The sequence below is a fragment of the Dryobates pubescens genome, chromosome 22, assembly GCF_014839835.1.
Source record: "Dryobates pubescens isolate bDryPub1 chromosome 22, bDryPub1.pri, whole genome shotgun sequence".
Taxonomy (NCBI): Eukaryota; Metazoa; Chordata; class Aves; order Piciformes; family Picidae; genus Dryobates; species Dryobates pubescens.
In genome coordinates, this window is record NC_071633.1 from 3392796 (window position 1) to 3420510 (window position 27715).

The 27715-nt window shown below is 46.3% G+C and overlaps 1 protein-coding gene across 1 annotated transcript in view; it reads left to right on the top strand.

Annotated features, from left to right (window-relative positions):
• The window catches only part of LOC104301094 (mucin-5B), a 95730-nt gene that overhangs the window by 30462 nt on the left and 37553 nt on the right, over window positions 1-27715 (top strand). The window contains exons 2-15 of the mRNA XM_054172007.1: window positions 11191-11452; window positions 12766-12880; window positions 13959-14049; window positions 15267-15376; window positions 15893-16109; window positions 17553-17678; window positions 18727-18844; window positions 20390-20528; window positions 22919-23029; window positions 23617-23686; window positions 24438-24575; window positions 25214-25378; window positions 26158-26252; window positions 27456-27582. Coding sequence (XP_054027982.1) covers window positions 11191-11452; window positions 12766-12880; window positions 13959-14049; window positions 15267-15376; window positions 15893-16109; window positions 17553-17678; window positions 18727-18844; window positions 20390-20528; window positions 22919-23029; window positions 23617-23686; window positions 24438-24575; window positions 25214-25378; window positions 26158-26252; window positions 27456-27582 — 1884 coding nt within the window. The remainder of the gene's footprint in view (window positions 1-11190; window positions 11453-12765; window positions 12881-13958; window positions 14050-15266; window positions 15377-15892; window positions 16110-17552; window positions 17679-18726; window positions 18845-20389; window positions 20529-22918; window positions 23030-23616; window positions 23687-24437; window positions 24576-25213; window positions 25379-26157; window positions 26253-27455; window positions 27583-27715) is intronic.

Genomic DNA, 27715 nt, shown 5'->3' on the forward strand with positions numbered 1-27715 from the left:
GAAGAGACCAAACCCCTCCTGGCTCCAACCTCCCTTCAGGTAGTTGTAGACAGCAATAAGGTCTCCCCTGAGCCTCCTCTTCTGCAGGCTAAGCAACCCCAGCTCCCTCAGCCTCTCCTCACAGGGCTGTGCTCCAGACCTCATCCCAGCCTTGTTGTCCTTCTCTGGACACATTCAAGTGTCTCAATATCCTTCAAAAATTAAGGGGCCCAGAACTGGACACAGTACCCGAGGTGTGGCCTAACCAGTGCTGAGCACAGGGCAGAATGACCTCCCTGCTCCTGCTGGCCACACTATTTCTGATGCAGGCCAGGATGCCATTGGCCTTCTTGGCCACCTAGGCACACTGCTGGCTCATGTTTAGCTGCTGTCAACCTGATTCCCCAGGTCCCTTTCTGCCTGGCTGCTCTCAGCCACTCTGCCCAGCCTGTAGCACTGCATGGGGTTGCTGTGGCCAATGTGTAGAACCTGGCACTTGGATGTGTTCAATCTCATGCCCTTGGACTCTGCCCATCTGTCCAGCCTGTCAGGTCCCTCTGCAGAGCTCTCCTACCCTCTAACAGATCAACTCCTGCCCCCAGCTTGGTGTCATCTGCAAACTTACTGCTGATGGACTCAATCCCCTCCTCCAGATCACCGATAATGATATTGAACAGGATGGGGAAACAAGAAACTGTCTTCAAACTATTTCAAGAGACCTGCTGAAGAAAGTCCAATGGAGACCTACAAGGACAATTGAACATCTCTCCTATGAAGAGAGACTGAGAGCCCTGGGGCTGTTTAGCCTGGAGAAGGCTGAGAGGGGATCTTATCAATGTCTGTAAATATCTGAGGGGTGGGTGTCAAGATGAAGTGGCCAGGCCCTTTTTGGTGGTGCCCAGTGATAGGATAAGGAACAACAGGTAGAAGCTGGAGCACAGGAAGTTCCACCTCAACATGAAGAGACACTTCTTTGTGGTGAGGGTGACAGAGCCCTGAAGCAGGCTGCCCAGAGGGGTTGTGGAGCCTCCTTCTCTGGAGACATTCAAAACCTGCCTGGATGTGTTCCCATGGGACCTGCCTTAGGTGACCCTGCTTTGGCAGGGGGATTGGACTGGATGATCTCCAGAGGAGCCTTCCAACCCCTAACATTCTGTGATTCTGTAAATTAGCACAAGAAGATCCTGATAGTCACAGGCTCACAGGATGTTAGGGGTGGGAGGGACCTCTGGAGATCATCCAGTCCAACCCCCTGCCAGAGCAGGACCATATAATCCAGGACAGGTCACACAGGAATGCATCCAGATGGGTCTTGAAAGTCTCCAGAGAAGGAGACTCCACAACCTCTCTGGGCAGCCTGTTCCAGTGCTCTGTGACCCTCACAGTGAAGCTCCTCCTCATGTTGAGGTGGAACCTCTTGTGCTGTAGTGTAGATATTCCATTATAGAATAGAATAGAATAAACCAGGTTGGAAGAGACCTTCAAGATCATCGTGTCCAACCCCTCAACCAATCCAACCCACCTAAACAACTAACCCATGGCACCAAGCACCCCATCAAGTCTCCTCCTGAACACCTCCAATGACAGCCACTCCACCACCTCCCCAGGCAGCCCATTCCAATGGGCAATCTCTCTCTCTGTATAGAATGATGTAGGGAATGATTATCCCCCTTGTGCAGAGGAGGGGGTAGTGAAGAAGGGAAGCAAGCTGCTCTTCTCCTGACAAACACCTTGCTAAAGGTAGCTGCAGAGCAGTTGTTGAAAGCCCAGTTTGCTGGGTGGTTGGTCTGACTCTTAAGTGAGTCCAGTGCATATTGATTTAATACAGCTAACTGGTCACGTAAACAAGACACCCTTTGCTCTCTCTATGTACAAATGAATTTATATTCATTATCAGGACTGGCACAGAATAAAACAACATTCAACAGGCAGGAAATCCAGTCTTGCCTTTTCTCCTGGGCTGCTGAAGCATGAAGATATAGATCTAGGGTGGGTAAACAGCTTACTCCTGATGATGAAGATGTAGCTTCATTAAACATCCTGGATATTTTGACAGGGAACATGTATCATGCTATACCAAACCAGCATGTTGACTGAAGTACTCCAATCTTGCTTTAGTAAGCCACCACAGATTTCAGTCCAAAAAATCAAATCCAGATAATGCCCCATAAAGGAACTCTTTTTTCTTTCCTCTTTGTTTTATCATAAGGCTCTGATCTATCATTGCCTGGCTCTCTAACTCATAGTCCTCAGACTCCAGGGATGTGCACACAATTGCACTGCAGTGGTACTGGAACAGTGTGCTACTGTGTCCAGTTCTGGGCTCCTCAATTTAAGAAGGACATTGAGGCACTTGAATGTGTCCAGAGAAGGGCAACAAGGCTGGGGAGGGGTCTGGAGCACAGCCCTGTGAGGAGAGGCTGAGGGAGCTGGGGTTGCTTAGCCTGGAGAAGAGGAAGCTCAGGGGAGACCTTCTTGCTGTCTACAACTACCTGAAGGGAGGTTGTAGCCAGGAGGGGTTTGGTCTCTTCTCCCAGGCACCCAGCACCAGAACAAGAGGACACAGTCTCAAGCTGTGCCAGGGGAAGTTTAGGCTGGAGGTGAGGAGAAATTCTTCCCAGAAAGAGTAATTGGCCACTGGAATGTGCTGCCCAGGGAGGTGGTGGAGTCACTGTCCCTGGAGGTGTTCAAGAGGGGATTGGATCTGGCACTTGGAGCCATGGTGTAGTTGTCAGGATGTGTCAGGTTGGACTTGATGGTCTCTGAGGTCTTTTCCAACCTTATTGATTCTATGATCATGGCTGCAGGCCATGATCATAGAAGGCATGAGATTGGAAGAGACCCTCAAAAGTCATCTTGTCCAATCCCCGTGCAGAGAGCATGGACATCTTCAGCTAGATCACATCATGTCTGACCTTGAATATCTCCAGGGATGGGGTCTCCACCTCTCTGGCCAACCTGTTCCAGTACTTTACCACTCTCATTGTGCAGAACTTCCTCCTGGTGTCCAACCTAAATCTCCCCTGCTCCACTTTCAGACCATTGCACCTCATCCTATTGCTACAAGCTCTTCAAAACAGTCCCTCCCCAGCCCTCCTGCAGGTCTCCTGCAGATACTGAAATGCAGCTGAAAGGTCTCCCCAGTGCGCTCTCTCCTCTAGGCTGAGCAGCCCCAATTCTGTCAGCCGCTTTTCATAGCGGAGGTGCTCCAGCCCTCTGATCATCTTTGTGGCCTTCCTGGGACCTGCTCCAGCAGGTCTATATGTCTCTTGCATTGGGTGCTCCAGAGCTGGACACAGTACTCCAAGTGAGGTCTTACCAGAGGAGAGAAGAGCAGAGCAGCAGCACTTTTGATGTAGCTTAGGCTACCACTGGCCTTCTGGGCTGCAAGTGCCCATTGCTGCCTCACATCCAGCTTCTCATCCACTTGTACCCCCAAGTCCTTCTCTGCAGGTCTGCTGTCAATTTCATCAGCCCCCAGACTGTATTGATATGGAGGATTGTGCCAACATTGGTACAGGACCTTGCACTCCACCTTTTTGAACCTCACGAGCTTCTCCCGTGCCCACTTCTCAAGCCTGTGCAGGTCTCTCTGAATGGCAGCCAGCCTGTCCTTTAGTCTTATCAACTGCACCACTCAGCTTGGTGCCATCTGCAGACTTGCTGAGAGTGCACTCAATGTTACTGTCTGTTATCACTGATGAAGATATTGAACAGCACTGGTCCCAGTACAGACCCTTGAGGGAAACCACTTGTCACCCTTCTCCATCTGGACATCAAGCTGTTGGCCATTATCCTTTGGATGTTGCCATCTACTGAACATTCCACCCATCAAATCCATTCCTCTCCAGCTTAGAGAGAAGAATGTTGTGGGGAAATGTGTCAAAGGCTTTACAGAAGTCCAGACAGATGACATCTGCTGGTTTTCCCTTGTCCAGTGATGTAGTCACTGATGTAATCCATCCAACATCCTTTTTTTCTCCTAGAAACCTGGTGTAAGGACCTCCTCATGTCTGAAATTACTCCTGCTGTTGTCTATGAGAGGGCAAGGTCAGATTACACAGGGAAATCAGGAGCAGGTCTCAAGGTCTAAGCCCATTTCTAGTAAATGCAGGGTGCAGCCTTGGTGAAGCTGGATTGATGTTCCTCAGATAGGTACCTGATGCTCATCAGTGTCACACAGAAGGCCTTGCATGGCACACACCCAGGGCAGGATCCTTCAAGGTCATCAGTCTATTCTTTTTTACAAGACTAGCTGCCCCAGGGGGCATGGAGAGAGTTTCCAGTGCTGCATTCCCCACATACAAAATACCACACAGCTCCTCAGGCTTCAGAGCTCAGTGAGGAACTTTTGCCAAGGATCTATCTGGCATCAGTTACAGCATTGAAAAACTTAGGCTAATTACTTGTATGTCACAGAACAACAGAATATTAGAGGTTGGAAGGGACCTCCAGACATCATTGAGTCCAGCCCCCCCTGCCAGAGCAGGATCACCCAGGGGAGTCTGCACAGGAATGCATCCAGGTGGGGTTTGACAATCTCCAGAGAAGGAGACTCCACAACCTCTCTGGGCAGCCTGCTCCAGGGCTCTGTCACCCTCACAGTAAAAAACTTTCTCCTTATGTTGAGGTGAAACCTTCTATACACAGAATAAACCAGGTTGGAAGAGACCTTCAAGATCATCACGTCCAACCCATCAACCAATCCAACACCACCTAAACAACTATGTTCAAGTTTGTAACCATTGTTCCTTGGCTGTGCACTACCCAAAAGACCTTGACCTCCTCCACTTGACACCCACCCCTCAGGTATTGATAGACATTGCTCAGATCCCCTCTCAGCCTTCTCTTCTCAAGACTAAACAGCCCCAGGGCTCTCAGTCTCTCTTCATAAGGGAGATGCTCAAGTCCCCTAATCATCCTCGTGGCTCTCCCTTGGACTCACTCCAACAGGTCCCTGTCCCTCTTGAACTGTCATTTACAGAACTGTAAAAACAAAAACCCACCAAACTGAGCTCAGCTTGTTCCAGGACCTGCTATTTGTGGAGGAGGAGTTGTGGTTTATTTGCAGCCATGTTAGGCTTCTTTACTAGCCCAAACCTTTACAAAACACACGTACTTGTGTCTACCCCTCCCAAAACGCAAACACCATTAGCCAGGCTCTGAGGAAGGAAGAGCATCCTCTGTTTACCTGCTCATTTGCTAAAATCCCCCCAAACCCCACCTTCCCAGACTCTCTGGATCAATCTGGGACCCAAGCCAAAGTCACCTACTATATAAGAGCGAGAGAGCAGACGTGAACTCGTCTTCCTGACCAACTTCAAACCAGACACCCTTGTGCCGAACTCCACTCAAGATGGGGTTTGGCAGGGGGACATGGGCACCGGGCTGGGCTTTCCTTTTAGCACTTTCCTGCATCCACCAAATGGGTAAGAAGTTCTCTTTTATCTCTTTTTTTTTTTTTTTCCTTCCAACTGGGAAAGAAAAATTGCTCTGCTTAGATCTTGTAATACATTTGGAACCTCTCCACTTGGTTTATGATTTCACTTCACAGATGGTTGCGTTTAAACAAGATTTCTTTGTGTCTTCTCTTAAGATTTCCACTAATTAGTTTAATGGATGCATGCTAACTGGATGGAGTTCACTTCATCTTGCCTCAAACTGCAGCATATAAACCTATTGGAAGCTATCCTGGAAGATCAAATCAAAAAGAACCCTTAATTCACCTCTTATAATGTCAGGCTCTCCAGTCTTGCTTACACCTCACAAGAGTGTTTTGATCCTGTTGCATTTTTGTCAGGATCAGTTATGATTGTTAAGGACTTTATGGAATTTAAACCACCTCATTTTGCACTGGCCAGTGTTTTCCAGTATCTTGTAATCTACCAGGAGCTAACAGCAGGTTCCCCAAGATTGCTTGCATTTTCCTTTTCAAAAGAGACTAGGAGGGAGTGCTTCAGCTGGCAATGATTTTCAGTATGGATAATACACTGTGCAAAACAGTTATATCAATTACTGATATTGAGCATGAGCAGGACTGGGAGATTCACCTGAAACATGCATTTTGTGAGGTTTTGCTTTATCTCCTGTCAATATTAGACCCTTCAGGGCTGGTATTGGCACGTTATATTATACTACATTATATCATACTATATTAACATAAGCAGCCCTACTGAGCCAATGGGACAACTCAAACTGACACTAGAATCAGAGAATTGTTTTGGCTGGAAAAGACCTCTAAGCTCATTGAGTCCAACCATCAACCCAACCATGGCCATTAAACCAAGTCCCACGGCCACAGGTTTCTTGAACACCTCCAGGGATGGGGACTCCACCACCTCCCTGGGCAGCCTGAGCAACCTTGCAGCATAGAAATTTTTCCTAATCTCCAACCTAAACCTCTCCTGGCACAATTTCAGGCCATTGCTTCTTGTTCTATCACCTGATACCAGGGAGAACAGACCAACCCCCACCTCACTGCAATCTCCTTTCAGGTAGTTGTAGAGAGAACTACTTGCATGTTTACAAGCTTGCTAAGTCTGTCCCATTCATGTACAGCAACTACTACCCTGCCAGCTAACACTTCTAAATCTTTAGCCTGCCTGTGTAAATTTGTCTTGCATATCATTTTCAAAACCCTGACAAGTGCAAATATAATTTGAAGCTACTTTATAGTTTGTGAAATAACCACTAAAATACCAGCAAGGAATACGACACTCGCTCAGAGTCTAAGCTTACACTTAGAGTTACACAATGCCAGTCAAAACCACCTCCAGCCATTCACTGAGAATGATTTGGGCTGTGCCATGTTAACCTGGTAAACTGCTCTAAAAAATGAGGGGTGGTGAGGCAGTGTTCATCAAACTCCTCTTCCTCCAATCACCCCCAGTGGAAAGTGTTTTCAGATGTCCTGAGTGACTAAAAGGTTACTGGCACAGACAGTCTGGGCCAGGCTTGATATTTTGGGTCAAATACTACCTGTTAGAAGCTGATTGTAAAGATAACTGCAGGTGTGGGTTGGCTGCTGAGTAGAGACTTAGCAAGGTGCACCCAGAACCATCAAGCAAGTTCACAAGTTATCAAGCAGTAAATCATCGACTTCTCTCACAGCTGTGAGACACTGGTTCCTACCATGGCCAACAATGTGGCATTGTGCAATGGCCAAATAAACCAAGGCAGCTCGAATTTCCTTGGGAATGATGTATTTGCTAAGTAAACAAAAGCCCCTGCTGTTTCCTTGAGAAAAATTAACAGACCAAAATAGCCATCTATAGGATTTTACCCTGCTACAAAGGCTCCCGTGCTGGATAAACAAAGTTTCTCTGATTTCTATGCTTGCTGAGGTTCCTATGGATGTGTTGAGTGAGAGCAAATTCTGGCCTGCTGTTTAGACTTAGAGGCATTTGTCTCACCTGGTCAGTATCAATCATAATTCTATGAATGCATTTACCCAGTGATAACATCTGTGAGACTGAAGGGCCAGCAGGAAATGGAAAATGGTTAACCTCTGTCCTTCTTTGCAGATCACTAGTAGTCACTCATAAAGTTAATGAGAAAGTAATTAAAGCCTGAGATCTGAAACAAAATGAAGATACTGCAGCAACTTCTAGATACAATGAGCCTCCCAAGCCAGCAGTCTTTAGGGGACCTCTTTGGGACCTGGGGCTTGAATGGCTTAGGTTGGAAGGTACCTCAGAGATCATCTACTCTAACCTCATTGCCATGGGCAGGGACACCTCTCAAGGCCTCATCCAGCCTGGCCTTGAACACCCCCAGGGAGGAGGCACCCACAGCCTCCCTGGCCAGCCTGTTCCCACCACCCTTGTACCAAAGAACATCTTCCTAAGCTCCAGTCCAGTCCAGTTCTCCCTTAGCTTCAACCCATTCTTCCCTGTCCTGTCTCTACACACCCATATGAAAAGTCCCTACCCAGCTTTACTGTAGTATCTTGTAGGCAGCTCTGAGGTCCTTCCAGAGTCTTCTCCAGGCTGAACAACCCCAGTTCCCTTAGACTCACCTCATGCCAGACATGTTTCAGCCCCATCTTTGTGGTCCTCCTCTGGACTCACTCCAACAGCTCTTCAGGCAAGCATCCATCAGCACAATGTGATTGGAGGGCACCACAAAAAGTTACTTTAGAATCACAAGGTTGGAAGAGACCTCAAAGATCATCAAGTCCAACCTGTCACCACAGACCTCATGACTAAACCATGGCACCAAGTGCCACGTACAATCCCCTCCACAAAGGCTCCTCATCTGGTTACTTTTTAAGGCAAAGGTAGTTGTTCAGCTTTCCTGGAAGCATCTGGGCTGAGGTTCTTCCATGGAGGAACTGCTCAGCAAGGAATGTAAGCACCAAAAATTACTTAAGAGTAGACCCCTGACTTCACAATTTGTGTCTTTCAGCAACATGAGCCAGGTGTTGTAGATCCAGTTCTGAGTCAGTGAACTCTTCCCACAACTCATTGTACAAGGAAAAAGGGGGCTTCATGTAAGACTAAATTACATGTAGGCAGCTCCTCTTTGAGTGAGAAATTCTCTAGCCACCTAGAATGCTCATTCACGTAATCCTGACCAGGATAAGTCATTTCATCCCCTAAATCATTTGAGGATTTTGGCTTGGCAGGTTATAGGTACATGTTAGTCAACATGTTCCAAGCATGGTTATCACATGCTGACAGGAATCATGCCTCCACAAAATAAAGCTGTAGCTCCCTTTCCTTTAGAGGACATGCCTGCCTATTTACTTCAAACAGACAGTGCCTTAGAGCACCAGACTAGGAGGGGTCAGTTTTTCCCTAGGCATGAAATGTTCGGGTCACACTTGTCACCTCTCAAAGCCTTTGCCAATAGCTCCTCTGACATGGTATTGCTGAGCCATGCATGGAAAGGAATTAGGAGTAGGAGAACTCAACTGGAAAACAGTTCTTGTAGTTGATCCAGTATTTATTTCACACAAAGAATAGGACTGTTTTGGTGGAGCAGAGTGCCTTAATCATGTGGTCATAGCCTCTTCTTCTTTTGTCACTGTTTTTGTAGCCCCCTTCAGGTACTGGAAGGCTGCTCTAAGGTCTCCCCAGAGCCTTCTCTTCTCCAGGGTGAACAGCCCCAACTCTCTCAGCCTGTCCCCACAGGGGAGGTATCCAAATCCTCTCATCTTATCCAAACTTTTGCTTTAAAAGCTCAGTAACAGAACATTGCACTTCAGGTGCTTTTCACAGTTTCCCCACAGGAGCCCAGCTTGAAATCCATCTCCCACCAGGAAGCAAATTCACTGTGGGTCTCCTGCAGGAACAAAACTGTTTGCTCATTTATCTGCTACACCTCTGCTAAATAATAAAAATGCTTGAGAAAAAAATCTCTCTCCTTAGCACAATGCCAGCAATGGCAATGGCAAATAAAGATAACAAACCTCTTTCTCTATAAGAATAATCATGTCTTTATCAGATACCAATCACTAAGCACACAGTGTGATTATATTTATACAAGAGGTAGCTAAGAAAACAGATGGGTGCTTGCAGAAGCTGCATGAATGCATATTTGTGTGTAAAACCAGAGTGGAATATGCATGCAGGGTGTTTGGTTCCTCCTAAACAAGGCCACAAGAGCACTTAAGCAAGCTGTAAAGTCTGTGGATGATGTTGAGAAATCAGGATGATTTGTGGTCAGTTCTAAGGGGGTTTGGCCTTATAACAAGAAAATATTAAACAGAGAGCAAAGGAGATTATTGAAGGTTTTATTCCCTCCTGAGAAAGAGGAGGTGTAATGAGAAGGCAGCTATGGCTTTGTACCAGTAAGAGGCTAACCTAGTACAGCTTCACCCTTTGCATTGTTCATTGTGTCTGAAGCACTCCAACAGGCAGAACTGCCTCTGACAACATGGAGTTTCATAAAAGGGTCAACATTCAAGGTAGAAAATGCAAGCATGGCAGCTGAAAGCAATTTCTTATGCCTTAACTCCTCCGATTCTGAATTTCAGTGTACACTTTTAGCTTGTATAAAAGAAAACAAGCTTAACGCTGTCTCATTGGGCCTGGACTCCCTAGTGCTCTGCAGGTCAATTTTAAGTGCACGTTTTGGTATTGTTCTACTAATTGATGTTTTCTTTCTTACTTTTCCTAGTTCCTGCCACACATTCAGATAAGGTCCTCCCATCTCCTCAAGCTCCATTCGTAGCACGTAAGTAAAGGAAATTCAATGTGTTCGAGAAGTTCTCAGGTTTAGAGGATGTGGGCAAAGGAATCTAATACAATCAGGGAAGGTAAAGGAAGTCATGGATTATTAAGAGAAGAAAGGGGATGATTAAGAAACATGATATTGAAATGTTTTCTTGGCCAAAATGTGGACAACTAATAAAGTTCTGGCTGAACATAACTATAATAACTTCTAGGGCTATATAAGAGCAGAAGCAGATATGGGGGAAGCATATCTAATACTGGACTGATGTTTTCTGATGGACAGAAAAGTATCACACAGAATCACAGAATGTTAGGGGTTGGAAGGGACCTCAAAAGATTGAGCCTACCCCCGCTGCCAGAGCAGGATCCCCTAGAGTAGGTCACACAGGAGCATGTCCAGGTGGGTTTTGAATGCCTCCAGAGAAGGAGACTCCACCACCTCTTTGGGCAGCCTGCTCCAGTGTTTTGTCACCCTCACAGTGACAAGGTTTCCTTCATGTTCCCATGGAACGTCCTCTGCTCCAGCTTGTACCTATTGCCCCTTGACCTGCCACTGGACATCCCTGAGCAGAGCCTGGCTCTGTCCTCCCAACACCACCCTGCACATCTCTATCAAGAGGAATGAGGGCACCCCTCAGGTGGCTCTGCCCCAAGCTAAAGAGCCTCAGCTCCTGTACTCAGCAGGGAGATATTTCACCCCCTCAGCATCTTTGTGGCTCTGCACTGGACTCTCTCAAGCAGTTCCCTGAGGGCCTTCTTGAACTGAGGGGCCCAGAACTGGACACAATATTCCAGATGTGGCCTCACCAGGCTAGAATACAGGGGCAGGAGAACCTCTCTCAACCTACTAACCACACCCCGTTTAATACACCCCAGGATGCCATTGGCTTTCTTGGCCACTAGGGCCCATTAAATGGAAGGAGGCAGGGGAAAGTTGTTCAGTGACGAAATGAAGCCCTGGACAAGTTGCTGTTCACCATGTTAAGGCTGGGAATTTCAAGTCCTTTTTTTAACAGCTGGTTTTAATTCACAGCTTCCAACCCTTCCCACAACGACCGCGTGTGCAGCACGTGGGGCAACTTCCACTACAAGACCTTCGATGGAGCCATCTACCACTTCCCTGGGCTCTGCAATTACATTTTTGCATCCCACTGCAAAGCTGCCTATGAGGATTTCAACATCCAGATCAGGCGCACAATGGTGGGCAATACTCCAACAGTCAACCGTATCAGCATGAAGCTGGAAGGTGTAGCTCTCGAGCTAAGGAAGGACATTGTCACCATTGATGGCAACAGGTAACTTTAGCCATAACGTTTGCTTGCTAGCCACAGCCTTTTTGTCCAAGCTTGCCAAGTGCTTTGGTGTGTGTGGTGGGTTAATGCCCATCCTGAAAACAAAACCAAAACAGGGTGGAGGGCTTGTGAGTGCTTTGCCCTCCCTGCAGGGCGTTTTCCCCCTGGGAAACTGAGTCTGTTCCACTCCCCCCTCGCAGCCCGGCTAGGGTATAAAAAGCAGGACATGGCAGCTATTAGGTCTCTTTTGGCTCCTGCCTCTCCTGGATGAGAGCTACTGTGGCTGCCTTCCTGCTCCTCTGCCACATGGTCGGGCCTGATCCTTCTTCCTGCTGCCTCTGAGCCTCTTCAGAGAGAGACTGGTTTTGTATTCTTCTTCTTTGTTCCCCTCCCATCCATCCTTGTTCCTTGCCCTTGTGAACCTTACCTGTTATTGTTATATATATCTAGTTTAAAGAATACTCTTTACCTCTCTACTTCCAGGCCAACTCCAAATTATTGCTTGGTGGATTTGCTCCTTCCCTTTGCATTCCTCCACCCCACCCACCACACCCCCTTGTTGGGAAGGAGGAAGGGGGAACAGGGGAGAGATTTTCAGCCTTGCCCCCATCTGAGCTCTTAACTCCCAGTCAAGGCTCAAACCACCACAGTGTGTTTGGGGATGGGGGCAAGGGGGGAATTATGTTTTCTTCAGTAAATGTCAGCGTTACACTAACATAGTTAATAAGCTGCTGTTAATTCCTTTCACAGTAAATCAATCCTTCCCTTAAAGATTAACTTTAAAAACAAATAAAAATATAATTGGATGAAAAAGCCTGAGAGGCTAGATCCAACTTTAGATCCCCATTTGATGGTGTTGGCCCATCAAATATGGTGGGTGTCGAGTGGAGGAGGCCAAGCTCTTTCCCAATAATAAGCCAAGGAACAATGGATACAAACTTGAACATAGAAGGCTTCACCTCAACCTGAGGAGAAACCTATTTACAGTGAGGGTGACAGAGCACTGGAATAGGCTCACCAGGGAGGTTGTGGAGTCTCCTTCTGTAGCCATGTTCAAATTCCACCTGCATGCATTTCTGTGTGGACTACCCTGAGCGATCCTGCGTTGGCAGGGGGCTTGAACTCAATGATCTCTGGAGGTCCCTTCCAACTGCTAATGTTCTGTGATCTTATTTGTTTAATCACACTTCTTTCCACACAACTGCATCATTTTAGAATGCCTCCAGATGCTGGATGCCACAAGCCATTTGTTCATTTTTCTCTTTACAAAAGACCTGGACCAGAAACTACCTGACATTCTTTCTGCCTCTTCCCAGAGTCCAGCTGCCCTACAGCCAGTCTGGAGTTACAATAGAGAAAAGCACCATTTATGTGAAAATTGCCAGCAAAATGGGTATCCTGTTGATGTGGAATGAAAATGACAGCATCCTGGTAAGAGCTGCTCCTGGACCTGTCTACACCTTCAGAGACCAGAGCTTACCTTTGGTCAAGCCAGGCCCTATCTGTTTCCTGTTACTGTCCCAATCTTCTTTAATAAAGAGAGATTTGTAGTCCTCAGGAAATTTACATGGACTAACATCTAGTGGATGGCAGATAGCTGCTTTAAAAAGGGTGAAAAAACACTTTCATTATACAATTAGCACATTGGGATTGTTATAGGACCTGCTTACCCCTTCAAATATTATTTTTGAGCAGAATTTCACTCAGGACTTTTTTCTCTGTGCTAAGGACTTAATTCTGTTGAACCAGCAGAGAGTCCTGTGTCCAGTTCTGGGCCCCCCAGTTTAGGAAACATGTTGAGGTGCTAGAAGGTGCCCAGAGAAGGGCAACAAAGCTGGGGAGGGGTCTGGAGCACAGCCCTGTGAGGAGAGGCTGAGGGAGCTGGGGTTGCTTAGCCTGGAGAAGAGGAGGCTCAGGGGAGACCTTCTTGCTCTCTACAACTACCTGAAGGGAGGTTGTAGGTAGGTGGAGGTTAGTTTCTTCTCCCAGGCAACCAGCACCAGAACAAGAGGATACAGTTTCAAGATGTGCCAGGGGAGGTTTAGGAAGATGCTAGAAAGAAGTTCTTCATAGAAAGAGAGATTGGTCCTTGGAATGTGCTGCCCAGGGAGGTGGTGGAGTCACCGTCACTGGAAGTGTTTAAGAAAAGCCTGGCTGAAGCACTTGGTGCCATGGGTTAGTTGATTAGATGATGTTGGGTGATAGGTTGGACTTGATGATCTCAAAGGTCTCTTCCAACCTGGTTAATTCTATTCTAAAGAGGTTGAGAGCAAGATAGATATGATAGTGAAAACTTAGATGTGCATCAATACCTGGGAAATTGCATTGTCAGTCAAATCCAGGCCAAGTCTTCATTCTATCTCCTGGGTTTCAGTGAAGTTGCTAAATAGAATGACAGAGATCTGATGGAAAACACTCAGAGGCAGCAGGTGCAGGCACTTTCAGTGCTCTTGAATGGATTTCAGAATGCTTATACTAACTCCTCTCAATACACTGTCGATCATTTTAGCTGGAACTGAGTGACAAATACTCCAATCACACCTGTGGACTTTGTGGGGACTTCAATGGCTTTGCAGATTACAATGAGTTCTATAAAGACAGTAAGTATTTTAAAATCAAAAGAATTGGTTTCTGGAGTCTCCAGGGTGGGTTTCCTCTATTCTTTTCACTCTAACATCATCAGCATTCCTCTCTCCTGTCCTCATGAATGATTTACTCAGAAAATATCCTTCAGTCTCTGCTGCAAGACATGTGATGCAGAGATCAAATAACATCATTCAGTGCATTATGCAGTATAGACTACTGCTAATGACTCGTTGCATACTTCTGTGTGCCATGGCTTTGTTAACTAATCCCATAAAAATGAGCCAGGTTTTCATTAATAAATAAAGAGCAAAATACATTCAATGGAACAAAAGACAGTTGTGTTGGCTAGTCACTACATCTGTTTCAGTTCTGTCTTAACAAAATCAGAATATCTACATTTGCCTGCTGAATTGTGTAATCATTGTAAGCTCTTATCCTCATCTTTCTGTCCCCAGCTACAGCTTTTTCTCACAGCAGCCTCCACTGTCCGAATCACTGTTTGGACTTTTTCCTTTCTTCCCTCTGTGGGCTCAATATAATCCGATTACAGCTTGTTGCTTTTCAGGTGTCTACATTTAGCCCATATCTGGGGCTAGATCCCAGCAATTCTCTATCACCATGTCACCCCTTCCCAGCAGAGAAGGGGAATCAGGAAAAGGAGCTCCCATGGGTTAAAATGAAAATAGATTTTCTGAAACAGCTAAACTAATGCCACTGTAAAGTACACAAAGCCACACTCAGCCCACTGACTGCACAGTACTCACAATAAACGGAGTGCAGGCCTCAGGATAGCGAGCAACACCCTCCAGAGATGAGGAAGTGGAAGAGCAACACAAAACCCAAACTCCTTCCCAGAAAGCTTTCCCCTTTTTATTAAGCCTGATTGTCTGGGATCACCTGTAGCCAACTCAGGTCAGCTGTCTTGGCTGACTCCAAAACGCTAAGAGCCTGCAGCCCATGGCTGGCCTGGGATTCTGCCCCAGCCAAACCAGGACAGTTGATAAAAATCTTAGTTTGCATCTAGATGTGATAGGCTCTTATTTGTTTTCTAATGTTTACTGTATTATGCAAGGTAAATACTGAGGCAGTGCTCCCTTTGGAAGAGGTGATGATTAATCTTAAAGGCTTAAGAGAATGAGCTGCCTTGGAAGTCTTGAGAGGAGAAAAAGAGAACAGGCAGTTGCCTTGACCACAACCCCTCAAGATTCATTATGAAACTCCTTCTGTACAGGTGTTGAGCTGACAGCTTTGCAGTTTGGGGACATGCAGAAGATGGATGGGCCAACAGAACACTGTGAAGAATACGCTCCTACCACGCCAGAAAACTGCCCCAAAGATTTGGTAAGGATCTTTTGTCTGTTCTTCCATATTGCTTTCAATTTTCAGTGTGTCCTTCTACAGATACGTGGAGGTTAACAGGGAAAGCTCTCACATGACAGCAACTTCTATTATAGAATAATTAGACAAAACCCCTATTGTTATAGATCTTTAGAATGGTTTGGGTTGGAAGGGACCTTAAAGATCATCTAATTCCAACTCCCCTGCCATGGGCAGGGAAACCTTCCACTAGCCCAGGTTGCTTAAGGCCACATCCATCTGGCCTTGATGACCTCCAGGGTGGGGGCATCCATGACCTCCCTGGGCAACCTGTTCCAGTGTTTCCCCAGCCTCACTGTCAAGAATTTCTTCCTGATCTCCAGTCTAAATCTCCTCTCTTCCAGCTTCAATCCATTCCCTCCTGTCCTACCACTACAAACCCCTGTTAGAAGCCCCCCCCCCCTCCCCCCAGATTTCCTGTGGGCTCCTCCAGGTGCTGCATTTTCTGGAGGCTGATTATTTTTCTTGTTTTCTCCCTAGGATGACGTCTGCGAGAGAACCTTGACCAGCTCTGCCTTTGCAGAGTGTAACGACCTACTTGATGTCGCAGACTACATCACAGCTTGCCAGGCTGATTTGTGCCTCTCAGAAGTGTCTAAAAACGCCTCGTGCATCTGCAACACCATCACCGAGTACGGCCGGCAGTGCGCTCATGCTGGTGGAAAGCCTCTCAACTGGAGAACCTCAAAACTGTGCCGTAAGTATCACTGGAGAGGCTCTCACTTTGTGCTCAGAAACTAACAACAAGCTCTCAAAGGATGCTGAGGATGCATAAGAAACTCCAGACTTTTCAAGGCTGTCTTTTCCTGAGGGCTCTGCTGTACAAGTTCCAGCATGAAGACTTCAGCTACAGAGCCTAGTGCAGCCTGGATTAAACCCTATCAAACAGTTGCATGGATACTCTAATTGAGAGTCAAAGTGTTATTTAATTAACTGGGACAGTAAAAGGAAGCAGATAAGGGAGAAAGAAGAGAGCATGAGGCATACTTGCTGGTTTGCATTCCAATTTCTCTCCTTTTCTCCTGGTGGTTACAGCATATTTTCATGCTCAGTTATTAACTGATTGGGTCTCTGCAGGTGTTTGGCTGGTTAAGCACTTATTTATCTCCCCTGGTTTGGTAGTGAGAAGTTTGCACCACTGTAATCCTCAAAGAGATTTGCACTGAATTAAAAGCATACTGGACTGTGGGGTGTAGCTGTTGATAAAGTCAGCAGCATTTGCTCCAGAACAAAAGCCTCTGAGGTACTGTTTGCCCTTCCAATGATAACTGCAAAATGCAAATACACTAAAGCTTTAGGAATTCAAGCCTCACAGTTCACTAGCAGGACAGGTGGGCACGGGAAGGATGCCTTCAGTAGGAACACTGGCTTTGCTGACTTGGTGGGGGTCATTACCTTGCTGACACCAGAAATCCAGGCACAGAATCACAGACAGATAAAATGTTAGGGGTTGGAAGGGACTCTGAAAGATCATCCAGTCCAAAGCCAGAGCAGGGCCACACAGGAGCATGCCCAGGAGGGTTTTGAATGTCTCCAGAGAAGGAGACTCCACAACCTCTCTGGGCAGCCTGCTCCAGTGTTTTGTCACCCTTGCAGAGAAAAAGTTTTCCTTCATGTTCCCATGGAACCTCCAGCTTGCACCCATTGCCCTTTATTCTGTCTTTGGACATCACTGACCAGAGCCTGGCTGCATCTTCCCAGCTCTACCCTTCACATCTTTATAATCATGAATGAGGGCACCCCTCAGGCTCATCTACTCCAAGCTCCCCAGCTCCCTCAGCCTGTCCTTACAGGGAGATGCTCCACTGCCTTCAGCAGCTTTGTGGCTCTGTGCTGGACTCTCTCAAGCATTTCCCTGAGGCCCTCCTTGAACTGAGGGGCCCAAAACTGGAAACAACATTCCAGATGCAGCCTCACCAGGGCAGAGTAGAGGGAGAGGAGAACCTCTCTGTCATGAAGCCAGTCCATCACACAGCATATCTCAGCTGTAAAATCGAAGTGATTTTGCACATTTTGGGAGCTGTAGATCAGTGTGGTTTTACATCTAGCTGAAAAACTGAAATGAATATAAATATTTTCATGTACCTTGCACTAGAAATGCTTCTGATTAAAAAGAATCTCCTCTCCTTTAACATTTCAGCCGAGAAGTGTCCTTACAACATGGAATACCGGGAGTGTGGCTCCCCCTGTGCTGACACCTGCACCAATTCTGAACGGTCCCAGGTTTGTGAAGAGCACTGCATAGATGGCTGCTTCTGCCCCCAAGGCAAGTACTTCTCTACTCCCATCTCTAAGCTCAAAGAACAACAACAGCTTACCTCTAGGATTTGGGTGGGTTGCATGGGGTTTAAGCCTCAAGTATTTGCATTTTTCACAGCTACAGGCAACAAGCATTTGTCCTGACTCAGCTGAGAAAAGACACCTGAATTAACTGCCAATGCATGTGCAGTATTTAGAAGGCAGGGAAGGAGTAGGGCAAACAAAACAAAACCAGTCTCTCAACAAGCCACCTGTGCTGCAGTAAGTCCCTCTCTCAGAGCAGGTGGATTTTAAGAACACAAAGGTTGAAGTCTCTGCTGTGTAAACTGGCAGAGTCATACTGTGCTCAGCACAGCTATGGCCGGTCCTGACAGCTGCCTCTAAGATGACACTAAGTTTTTGTAACCAAAAAATATGGAAATAGCTCTTATTAAAAAATAATTAAAAAGAAGCATAAGCTGTAAATCCCTCTTTAATTGATCAAGGATGGCTAGCAGGAGCAGGGAAGTGATTGTGCCCTTCTATTTGACATTGGTGAAGCCACATGTAAAATACTGGGTTTGTGGTTTTGGGGTCCTCACTATAAGAAAGACATTGAAGTGCTGGAGTGTCCAGAGAAGGGCAACAAAGCTGGGGAAGGGGCTAGAGGATGAGTGTTTTGAGGGGTGACTGAGGGAACTGGGGTTGTTTAGTCTGGAGGAGTCTATGGGATGACCTTCTCACTCTCTACAACTCCCTGAGAGGAAGTTGGTGTGAGTTGGAAGTTGGTCTCTTCTTCCAAGTAAGAAGCTATAGGCCCTCCAGCTGTGCCAGGGGAGGTTTATATTGGATATGAGGAAAGATTTCTTTACTGAAAGGTTGGTCCAGCATTGGAACAGGCTGCCCAGAGCAGTGGTGGAGTCACCATCTCTGAGGATGTTCAAAAAAGGTGTAGTCATAGACTTCAGGACATGGCTTTGGTGGTAGGTTAACGGCTGCACTAGACGATCTTAGAGGTCTTTTCCAACCTCAATGATTCTACAGCTCTAAGGTTTTGCTATTTCTATTTAATCTAGGGACTGTATTTGATGACATCAACAACTCTGGCTGCGTTCCCCGTGAGCAGTGCTCCTGTATTTACAATGGCAACACCTATGCTACAGGGACTTCTTATTCAGAACCCTGCCAGACCTGGTAATCTTTGTTACTTCTCTAACTTACTGTTTCCTCTCAAGTGTTTAATGGTTTATTGTCTGTGATTGCATCACTGCAATCACTGATATGTGTGTTTAACTGACCACTACAGTTCCAAAACATCCTTAAGGAACAGTATTTCATTTTATTTAGCAACAGCTTTGTGCTTTAACTCAAGGAGATCAAAGCAAGGATTTATGAAGTTTAGATTTCTCACCAGTCAATTAAAATGCTCCCTGGTTGTTTATTTGGTTCAAACATTTGGGCTCCTCTAAGGAGGGTGAAGCTGCAGTCTTTTGTGTACTTGCAAATATTTACATTCTCTGGAGCAAGCAAGGGATGGCACAATGCAACCTTCAGCCTTGATTGCACCATTATTAATTCTGTGCCCATGCACTACCACATCAGGAATGCTCTGCATCAATAAGTGTGGGGGTTACACTTCTGGGAGTGTCTGAACCATTTCTATGACAAGGATGTGTTCAAGAAATGTGTGGACATGGCACTTTGGGACATGGCTTAATGGCCAGAGTGGTGTTAGGTTGATGGCTGATCTTAGAGGGCTCTTCCAACTGAAACAATTCCATGATTCTGTATTTCTGTGACAAAACAGAAGAGATTTTAATTTGTGGTTGGGCTTCATGGTAGCCACAAAAACAAAGCAGTTCCTCATCCAATACCTGTTGCTGGAGAGACCACTTGACCAGAGAAGGAAAACAGTTAAATTAAAAAAGGGAATGCATACCAGAACCATTCCTTTAAATCACAGAATGTGTCTGGTTGAAAAAGACTTCAAAGATCATCCAGTCCAACCCTTGACCCAAAACTGAAGTGTCAACACTTAACCCCGTCCCTAAGTGCCAGGTCCACATGCTGCTTGAACACCTCCAAGGACAGTGATTCCACCACAGCTCTGGGCAGATCATTCCAATGTTTGAGAACCCTTTCAGTGAAGACATATTTCCTAATACCCAGCCTAAATCTCTCCTGGTGTAGCTTGTATCCATTTCCTCTTGTCCTGTCACTTGTCACTAGGAAGAAGGGGCTGCCTTCTCCTTGCTCCAAACTCCTTTCAGGAAGTTGCAGATAGCAGTGAGGTCTCCCTCAGCCTCCTCTTCTCCAGACTGAACACCCTCAGCTCCCTCAGCTCCTCCTCATAGCTCATGTGCTTCAGGCCCTTCTCCAGTCTCATTGCCCTTCTCTAGACACCCTCTAGCACCTCAATGTACCTCCTATATAATGAGGAGCCCAGAACTGAATGCAACACTCAAGTTGTGGCCTCCCCAGCGCAGAGCACAAGGAGATGATCACCTCCCTCTCCCTGCTGGCCACAGTGTTCCTAATCCAAGCCAGGATGTCATTGGTTTAATCCTGCATCACATCTTCATGACGTTCTGTAAAGTCTTAAATCTAGATTTACCAGGTGTCAGACTACAGCTTGAATGAAAAAGCAGCAGCACTATAGCTGAGCTGAACATCACTGTAATTCACTTTGCTCTGGACCACTGCTACTGACTTCAGCTAACTCTGTTTTCTCTCTCCCAGCACCTGCATCGGAGGCCAGTGGAACTGCACAGACAAGTCATGCCCAGGAATATGCTCCGTAGAGGGAGGTTCACACATTTCCACCTTTGATAAAAAAACTTATGACCACCATGGAGACTGCACATATGTCCTTTCCAAGGTGGGAATCAGCTGCTACTAGGTCATAAAGCCTGATTTATAGGTTAAAGCCTTATTTATGTATTGCTACATATAAAGGAAGAAGAGGTGGTCCCAATCAATGCTTTTGAAACTCAGTTCTTTTGGCATACAGCCATTAAATTGCCTCCCACCTAGCCAGATGTTTATAGAACAGCCAGCCAAATGACAATCACCAGTTCACAGGACCCCAGGATGTTAGGGGCTGGAAGGGACCTCTGGAGACCTTCGAGTCCAAGCCCCTGCCAGAGCAGGACCATAGAATCCAGTACAGGTCCCACAGGAAGACATCCAGACAGGGCTTGAAAGTCTCCAGAGAAGGAGACTCCACAACCTCTCTGGGCAGCCTGTTCCAGTGCTTTGTGACCCTTACAGTAAAGAAGTTCTTCCTAATGTTGAGGTAGAACTTCCTGTGCTGTAGTTTCCATCCATTGCTTCTTGTCCTATCACAGGGCACAAGTGAGCAGAGGCTGCCCCTGTCCCTTCCTTCCTGACCCCTAGCCCTCACATATTCACAGACATAGATTAGATTCCTTCTCAGTCTTCTCCCCAGACTAAAAAGCCCCAGGATGTCATGCAGCAGTGTGTGGTCTTTACTGGGGAATCTCAGTTCTGTGATGTAGTAGTCATGAGGTCTTGGGCGACAGGTTGGACTTGATGATCTTTGAGGTCTTTTCCAACCTTGTTGATTCTATGATAATTCTATGTAGTGATTGCTGAAGAGCATTGCCTTTTTTGAGGACTTGCTTAGTCTACATTCCTTTCAGCGTGGTTGTGGTGGGTTGAAAGGAAAGGCTCTGCTTTCCCTCCCCCACTGAGAAAGAAACCGTGGCTAAAACCCAGTCAGAGAAAGGAGACTATATTTTACAAGGAAACAGATTCTATGTAACACAACAAATACAGGTATTTTACAATATATACAGGAATATACAGCAAATGAACTCAACCAGAAACCAGACCCCCCACAGAGGGGTCTTTCCCCTGTGCCCCCTTCTCCCCCCTACCTCCCTTCTCCCCCAAAGAGGTAGAAAAAGAGAAAAAAGGGGAGTTAGCACAGCAGACAGAGGCCTAAGCACAGGGAGTTAGTTCTTATCTCTTGGCAAGAAGCCCAGAAGCAGTCCAGCTGAAAGGGACAGCAAAGGAAGGAAGACTGAAAGTCCCAGCTGCGCTGGGTCCAATCTCACCTCCCACCTTACTTAGCCAATGAAATTTGTTTAGAATACCAAAATATTTTATAAACATTTAGCCAGTTTGCCCCTTCCTTAAAGGCACAGCCTCAAACGATCACAGTCCACCCCTTCTAAACAATTTCATCGGTCATTCGTACTGTCCATCCAATGGGAAACACAGTGGTTAATACAACTTTCTTGCTGAGTTGCATCATTTTTTCCTTGTTACTGGTATGGCATTGGGCCAAATTGAGTTGGTAAGACTAATAATTGTGTTTCACTTCTGGGAAGCTCAAATGCAGAAAATCAGTTCAAGCCAATTGCTACCTTTTATTTAGGCTTTGAACATTTAAAAACAGATCTAAAAATCAGTCCAAAGAAACAGAAAAATTAGAAGTTAATTAACTCCCTGCCCATGGCGGGGAGGTTGGAGGAGATGATCTCTAAGGTCCCTTCCAAGCTAAGCCATTCTGCAATTCTGTGAATCTAATTATAATACAAATAATTCATCACAACAATGTGCAACTGGAATCATAGAATCAATAAGGTGAGAAGAGACCTCAAAGATCATCAAGTCCAACCTGTCACCCAACACCTCATGACTAGTAAACTATGGCACCACGTGCCACATTTTGATCTTTTGGTGGCTGCTTCTGTTTGTTCTTTGCTTTCCTTTCCCCCCCCCCATCTACAAAATTCAGATGGGAAGGGGGGAAAAAGGCCTTCTGCTACCATTCTCCTGAAAAATGGTTTTTCTGACATTTTTGTCTAGCACTGACACCAGCTACAGAGAAATGAAAGACAGAGTAGAATGGGATCAGATCTTAAAAGTGAGCACAAAGCAAAGCTCCAAATATGGATATCACCCAGAAAACCCAAACCCAGATTCTAGTTCCTTTGCTGTTTCTAGTCATTATGAAAGGCAAAATGGAATATTAGCTCATAGAAACATCAAAGAATCAGCCAGACCTCAGAGATCATCAAGTCCAACCTGTTACCTAATACCTAACACCTCCTGACAACTAAACCATGGCTCCAAGTGCCACGTCCAATCCTTTTTTTGACATGGCACTTGGAGCCAAAGAAGGCCTGGGGTTTGGAAGAGTCTGGATCTTCTCCAGAAGCAGAAATGATTGTTCAGTATTGAGAAAAAAATGGAGAGGGGAAAGGTGTTGTGAAATAACTGCTGGCTTTGTTCTTTCAGCACTGCACAGACGACACCTTCACCGTCCTGGCAGAACTGCGCAAGTGTGGCATGACGGACACCGAGACCTGCCTCAAGACAATCACCCTCAACATGAACAAAGGGCAAACTGTAAGGGTGCAAAAGAAGCAGGGGGAATGGAACTCTGGGGAGCAAAGAAGCTGGGTCTTAGTCAGTCCAAGCACAGCATTTCTGTCTCAAATGGGCAGCAGCTGTGATAAGCACACATTATTTGTCATCAAGGGCACAGAAATTGACTCTGTCACAAAAATCAGATCAGCCACAAATTTGGCTTTGTGGATGTTCATTAAGAGAAGCATTGCTGCTCATAGAGCAGAAAGCAAGCTATTCTCTCTTCCAGTTAGATGGGAGGGGGGAGTGGGGGAGGGGGAGGGAAAGAAGAGCTTTTAGGTCAGAAACTACAAGAGTAAGGGATGTAATTCATCACCAAGATGTGTTCAGTAAAACCAAGATGATGCAATTCCCTAAGGAGCTGAGAAAGCCTCTTTAAAAATATTCCTTTTGTGGCAGGGAAAATTAGTGAAGTGTACAAAGTGGAAAAAGATAGGAGGTGAAATAGAAAATAAACTCCCCTTATTATTTAATACCCTTTTAATGACTGTCCCTGGAATTGTCACCCTTATTTGGGCTGTAGTAATCCGTCACACATCTGCCTCTTGTTCTTCTTCCCCTACCAGATCATTGAGGTCAGATCTGATGGTGGTGTGTTTGTGAACTCCATCTACACGCAGCTGCCCTTCTCAGCAGGTACTCTGTTCTCTAGCACTCTCTTGAGCAGTAATCTCAGAAGTTCAGCTTCACACCTGCTTGTTTTCTAAAACCATGGAAATAAAAAGGCTGTGAGCTCTTCAGAACCACCTCTGGGCTATTTCTGGAGCCACACAAGTCCTTTTGCATAAGAAGTGGGAAGTTTGGTGGCATAAAGCATAGGCAAGAGTTTAAATGGAAGCAGTGTAAGGTTTACTTCCTTCTCACTGCCCAAATCTGAGCAAAGAAGACCTCTGTTTACCTCTTCTACCTCTGAGTTTTTTTAACTTGCCACCCTTCCATTCACACTTCCTCAGAAAGAAATGATTTTGCTCCCTGTCTCAGTAACTAATGATTCCATGAGGTATCTCTGACCTCCAGGTCTGCTTATTTTGCTTCTCCAGCAGAGTGAGGGCTACGATGTCTGCTGTACAAGCACAGAAACAAAACCAGAAGTATTCTTTTTACTGCTCAGTGCCACACAGTCTTACACTCTTGGAAAGAGTACTTCCAAGCTGCTTAATGTTGAGGCAGCAAATCAAGTTAACAACTTGATAGCTACAAGCAAATTCTGCAATGTAGATTTTGATTTGCATCTCTGATTGATTTTCATAAAGATTGGCTTTATTTCACCTCAGAATTTGCAACAATTGTGATAGAAATCCCAGAAGGATAATGTAGTGATGCACTGCATCCAGCATTTGACCTTGTTCAGAAAGTGACCATTCTGTGGTGGTTTTTTCATCTGTAGCTAATGTCATCGTGTTCAGACCCTCAACGTTCTTCATCGTCATGCAGACAACCTCCGGTGTCCACCTGGAAATCCAAATCACACCCATCATGCAAGTGTTTGTGAGACTGGATCCTGCTTTCAAAGGCCAGACCTGCGGTAAGTGAACAACCAGAAACCACCAAGCACAGCTTGTGCCATGCCTTCCTTTTTTTAAAGACCTCCACTGATGGTGACAGCAGCTGAGCATGAGCCAGCAGTGTGCCCAAGAAGGCCAATGGCATCCTGGCCTGTATCAGGAACAGTGTGGCCAGCAGGAACAGGGAAGTCATCCTGCCCTGTGCTCAGCACTGGTTAGGTCACACCTTGAGTCCTGTGTCCAGTTCTGGGCTTCTCAGTTTAGGAAAGATGTTGAGTTGCTGGAAGGTGTCCAGAGAAGGGCAACAAAGCTGGGGAGGGGTCTGGAGCACAGCCCTGTGAGGAGAGGCTGAGGGAGCTGGGGTTGCTTAGCCTGGAGAAGAGGAGGCTCAGGGGAGACCTTCTTGCTCTCTCCACCTCCCTGAAGGGAGGTTGTAGCCAGGTGGGGGTTGGTGTCTTCTCCCAGGCACTCAGCACCAGAACAAGAGGACACAGTCTCAAGCTGTGCCAGGGGATGTTTAGGCTGGATGTTAGGAAGAAGTTCTTCATAGAAAGAGAGATTGGCCATGGGATTGTGCTGCCCAGGGAGGTGGTGGAGCCACCATCACTGGCCTTCTGTCTAGTATGAGCACTACAAACTTCTCACTGCTTCTCAACAGGTCTCTGTGGAAACTTCAACGGTGCCCAGACTGATGACTTCCGGGCCATCAGTGGAATAATCGAAGGAACAGCAGCGGCATTTGCCAACACGTGGAAAACTCAGGCCTCATGCCCTAACGTCCAGCGCAGCTTTGAGAACCCTTGTGCCCTCAGCATTGATAATGGTGAATGCTCCTTAGAATTTGGTCCAGCTTATTTGTTTACTATTTTTTTCCCCTAAGGAAAACAGATCTATCAGAAAGCAAAGATAAGAGAATAAAGACTTACATACTTGCTAAAAACATACACCTGACTTCAGAAGCAAGTATTCCAAATGAAAGCGTCAGGGATAAGTAAGCAGGCAAAGGAAAAGTCATAGGAATATAATGCAAGGAAACTGCATGGTCATTGAGAACAGAGAGGATGTCTGAGCTGACAGCTTGGTGTTAGAGGAATGAATTGCAGGTGTATCTGCAAATATTTCATTCAGCCATCCAGGATGGATGAGACTGCTTACAAAGGTCTGCAGTGACAGGATGAGGGGCAATGGCTTCAAACTAGAGAAAGGCAGATTTACACTGGATATCAGGAACGAGTTCTTTACTATGAAGGTGGTGGAATACTGGAACAGGTTGCCCAGGGAAGAGGTTGAGGCCCCTTCCCTGGAGATATTTAAGGTAAGGTTCAACAAGAGCCTGGGCAACCTGACCTAGTTGGGGATGTCCCTTCTGTCTGAGGGGAGGTCAGACTGGATGAGCTTTGGAGGTCCCTTCCGGCCTGGCCCATCCTATGGTTCTATAAGATTTAGGAGCCTTAGCCCACAAGCTAAGTGGGGGGAAAAGGGAAGGAGATGGAGAGGTCTGGTGTCAGTTCAGAACTGTCTCCATAGGCCAGGGCAGTGTGGTTTGAGAACTAACGGAATGCAAAGAGTAATGGTCATTTATGTCGTGTGTTCCCCTCACAGAGAAATATGCTCAGCACTGGTGTGGGCTGCTCACTAACAACACAGGACCTTTTGCTGCCTGCCACTACGCAGTGAATCCCTCCGTTCACTACACGGTACTTGGCTGGATTGTTTTTCTTTCCCTTTAGAGCCAATAGAAAGAGGATCATCCTTGAGGATCTCTGGAGGTCCTTTCCAACCCTTCACCATTCTATGATTATCCAAGAAGGGCCTGCTCCAGACATGACTTTCATCTTACATAATGCCTCTATTTTCATTTGTGTACTGCAGCACTTCCTTCACTCAACATGTGCTGTAACATTGCCCTATTTCAACTGGCAGTCTTAGCTTCAAGATCTTGACTTGCTTGCAAGTGAAAAAGCAGTTATTTACTCCTGGGTGGATATACACATAGAGTAGGAAATGTATGTAGAAGCCCTGTCAAATGTTTGAAGACAGGCTGAGAGAGTTGGGGTTGTTCAGTCTGGAGAAGAAAAGGCTCAGAGGAGACCTTATTGTGGCCTTCCAGTATCTGAAGGGGGCTACAGGAAAGCTGGGGGGGGGGGGTGCTGTTAGGGTGGCAGGTAGTGATAGGACTAGGGGGAATGGATCCAAGCTACAGGAGGGGAGATTGAGATTGGATGTGAGGAAGAAGTTGTTCCCCATGAGGGTGGTGAGAGACTGGCACAGGTTGCCCAGGGAGGTGGTGGAAGCCTCATCCCTGGAGGTTTTTAAGGCCAGACTGGATGTGAGCAACTTGCTCTAGTATGAGATGTCCCTGCCTATGGCAGGGGGGTTGGAACTGGCTGATCCTTGAGGTCCCTTCCAACCCTAACAATGCTTTGATTCTATGAATATCCCTGAATTCTTGTCTCACCAGCCTCATAGCTCATTAATAACTACTTGGCACAGAAAGCTCATGAGCTAACTATTACCATTCTGCTATCAGCCTGTGGCCAATTACAGTAGATCACCCAGGTGTGGACTGGTGGTCTTGGCTGGGTACTGTGAACAGAGCTTTGTAGAGTCTGTATGTTGGTTATGCTCATAACTGTGGTTCAGAGGAAGATGAAGCTGTACAGACTTTAAGACCATTATTTCCCAATAACAGCTTTAGGCATTGACTGAATTTCCATTACCTTCATTCTCCCTGCCAGGAAATGTAGACACAGAGTGGAAAGTGCTAAGGGCTCTGTTAGTGTGTCTGTGAGTGAGCATACCTGAAGGATAAGTGCTTAAGAGCAGAATGATAATGCTCTTTTTATTCTTCAGGTGGGCAGTATTCCCAGGGCTAAGTGTTCCTTTTCCTCTGTTCCTAGAACTGCATGTTTGACACCTGCAACTGTGAAAACAGTGAGGACTGCATGTGTGCAGCCCTCTCCTCCTATGTGAGAGCTTGTGCTGCAAAAGGCATCCAGCTGCCCGGGTGGAGGACCCATGTCTGCAGTAAGCACTCCTAACCATCCCCTTGCCTAAGAATGCATCAAGGAAAACTGCTGATCAGAGATCAGTTCTGGGGTCCCCAGCACAAGAAGGACATGGAGCAGTTGGAATGGGCCCAGAGAAGGGTCACAAAGAT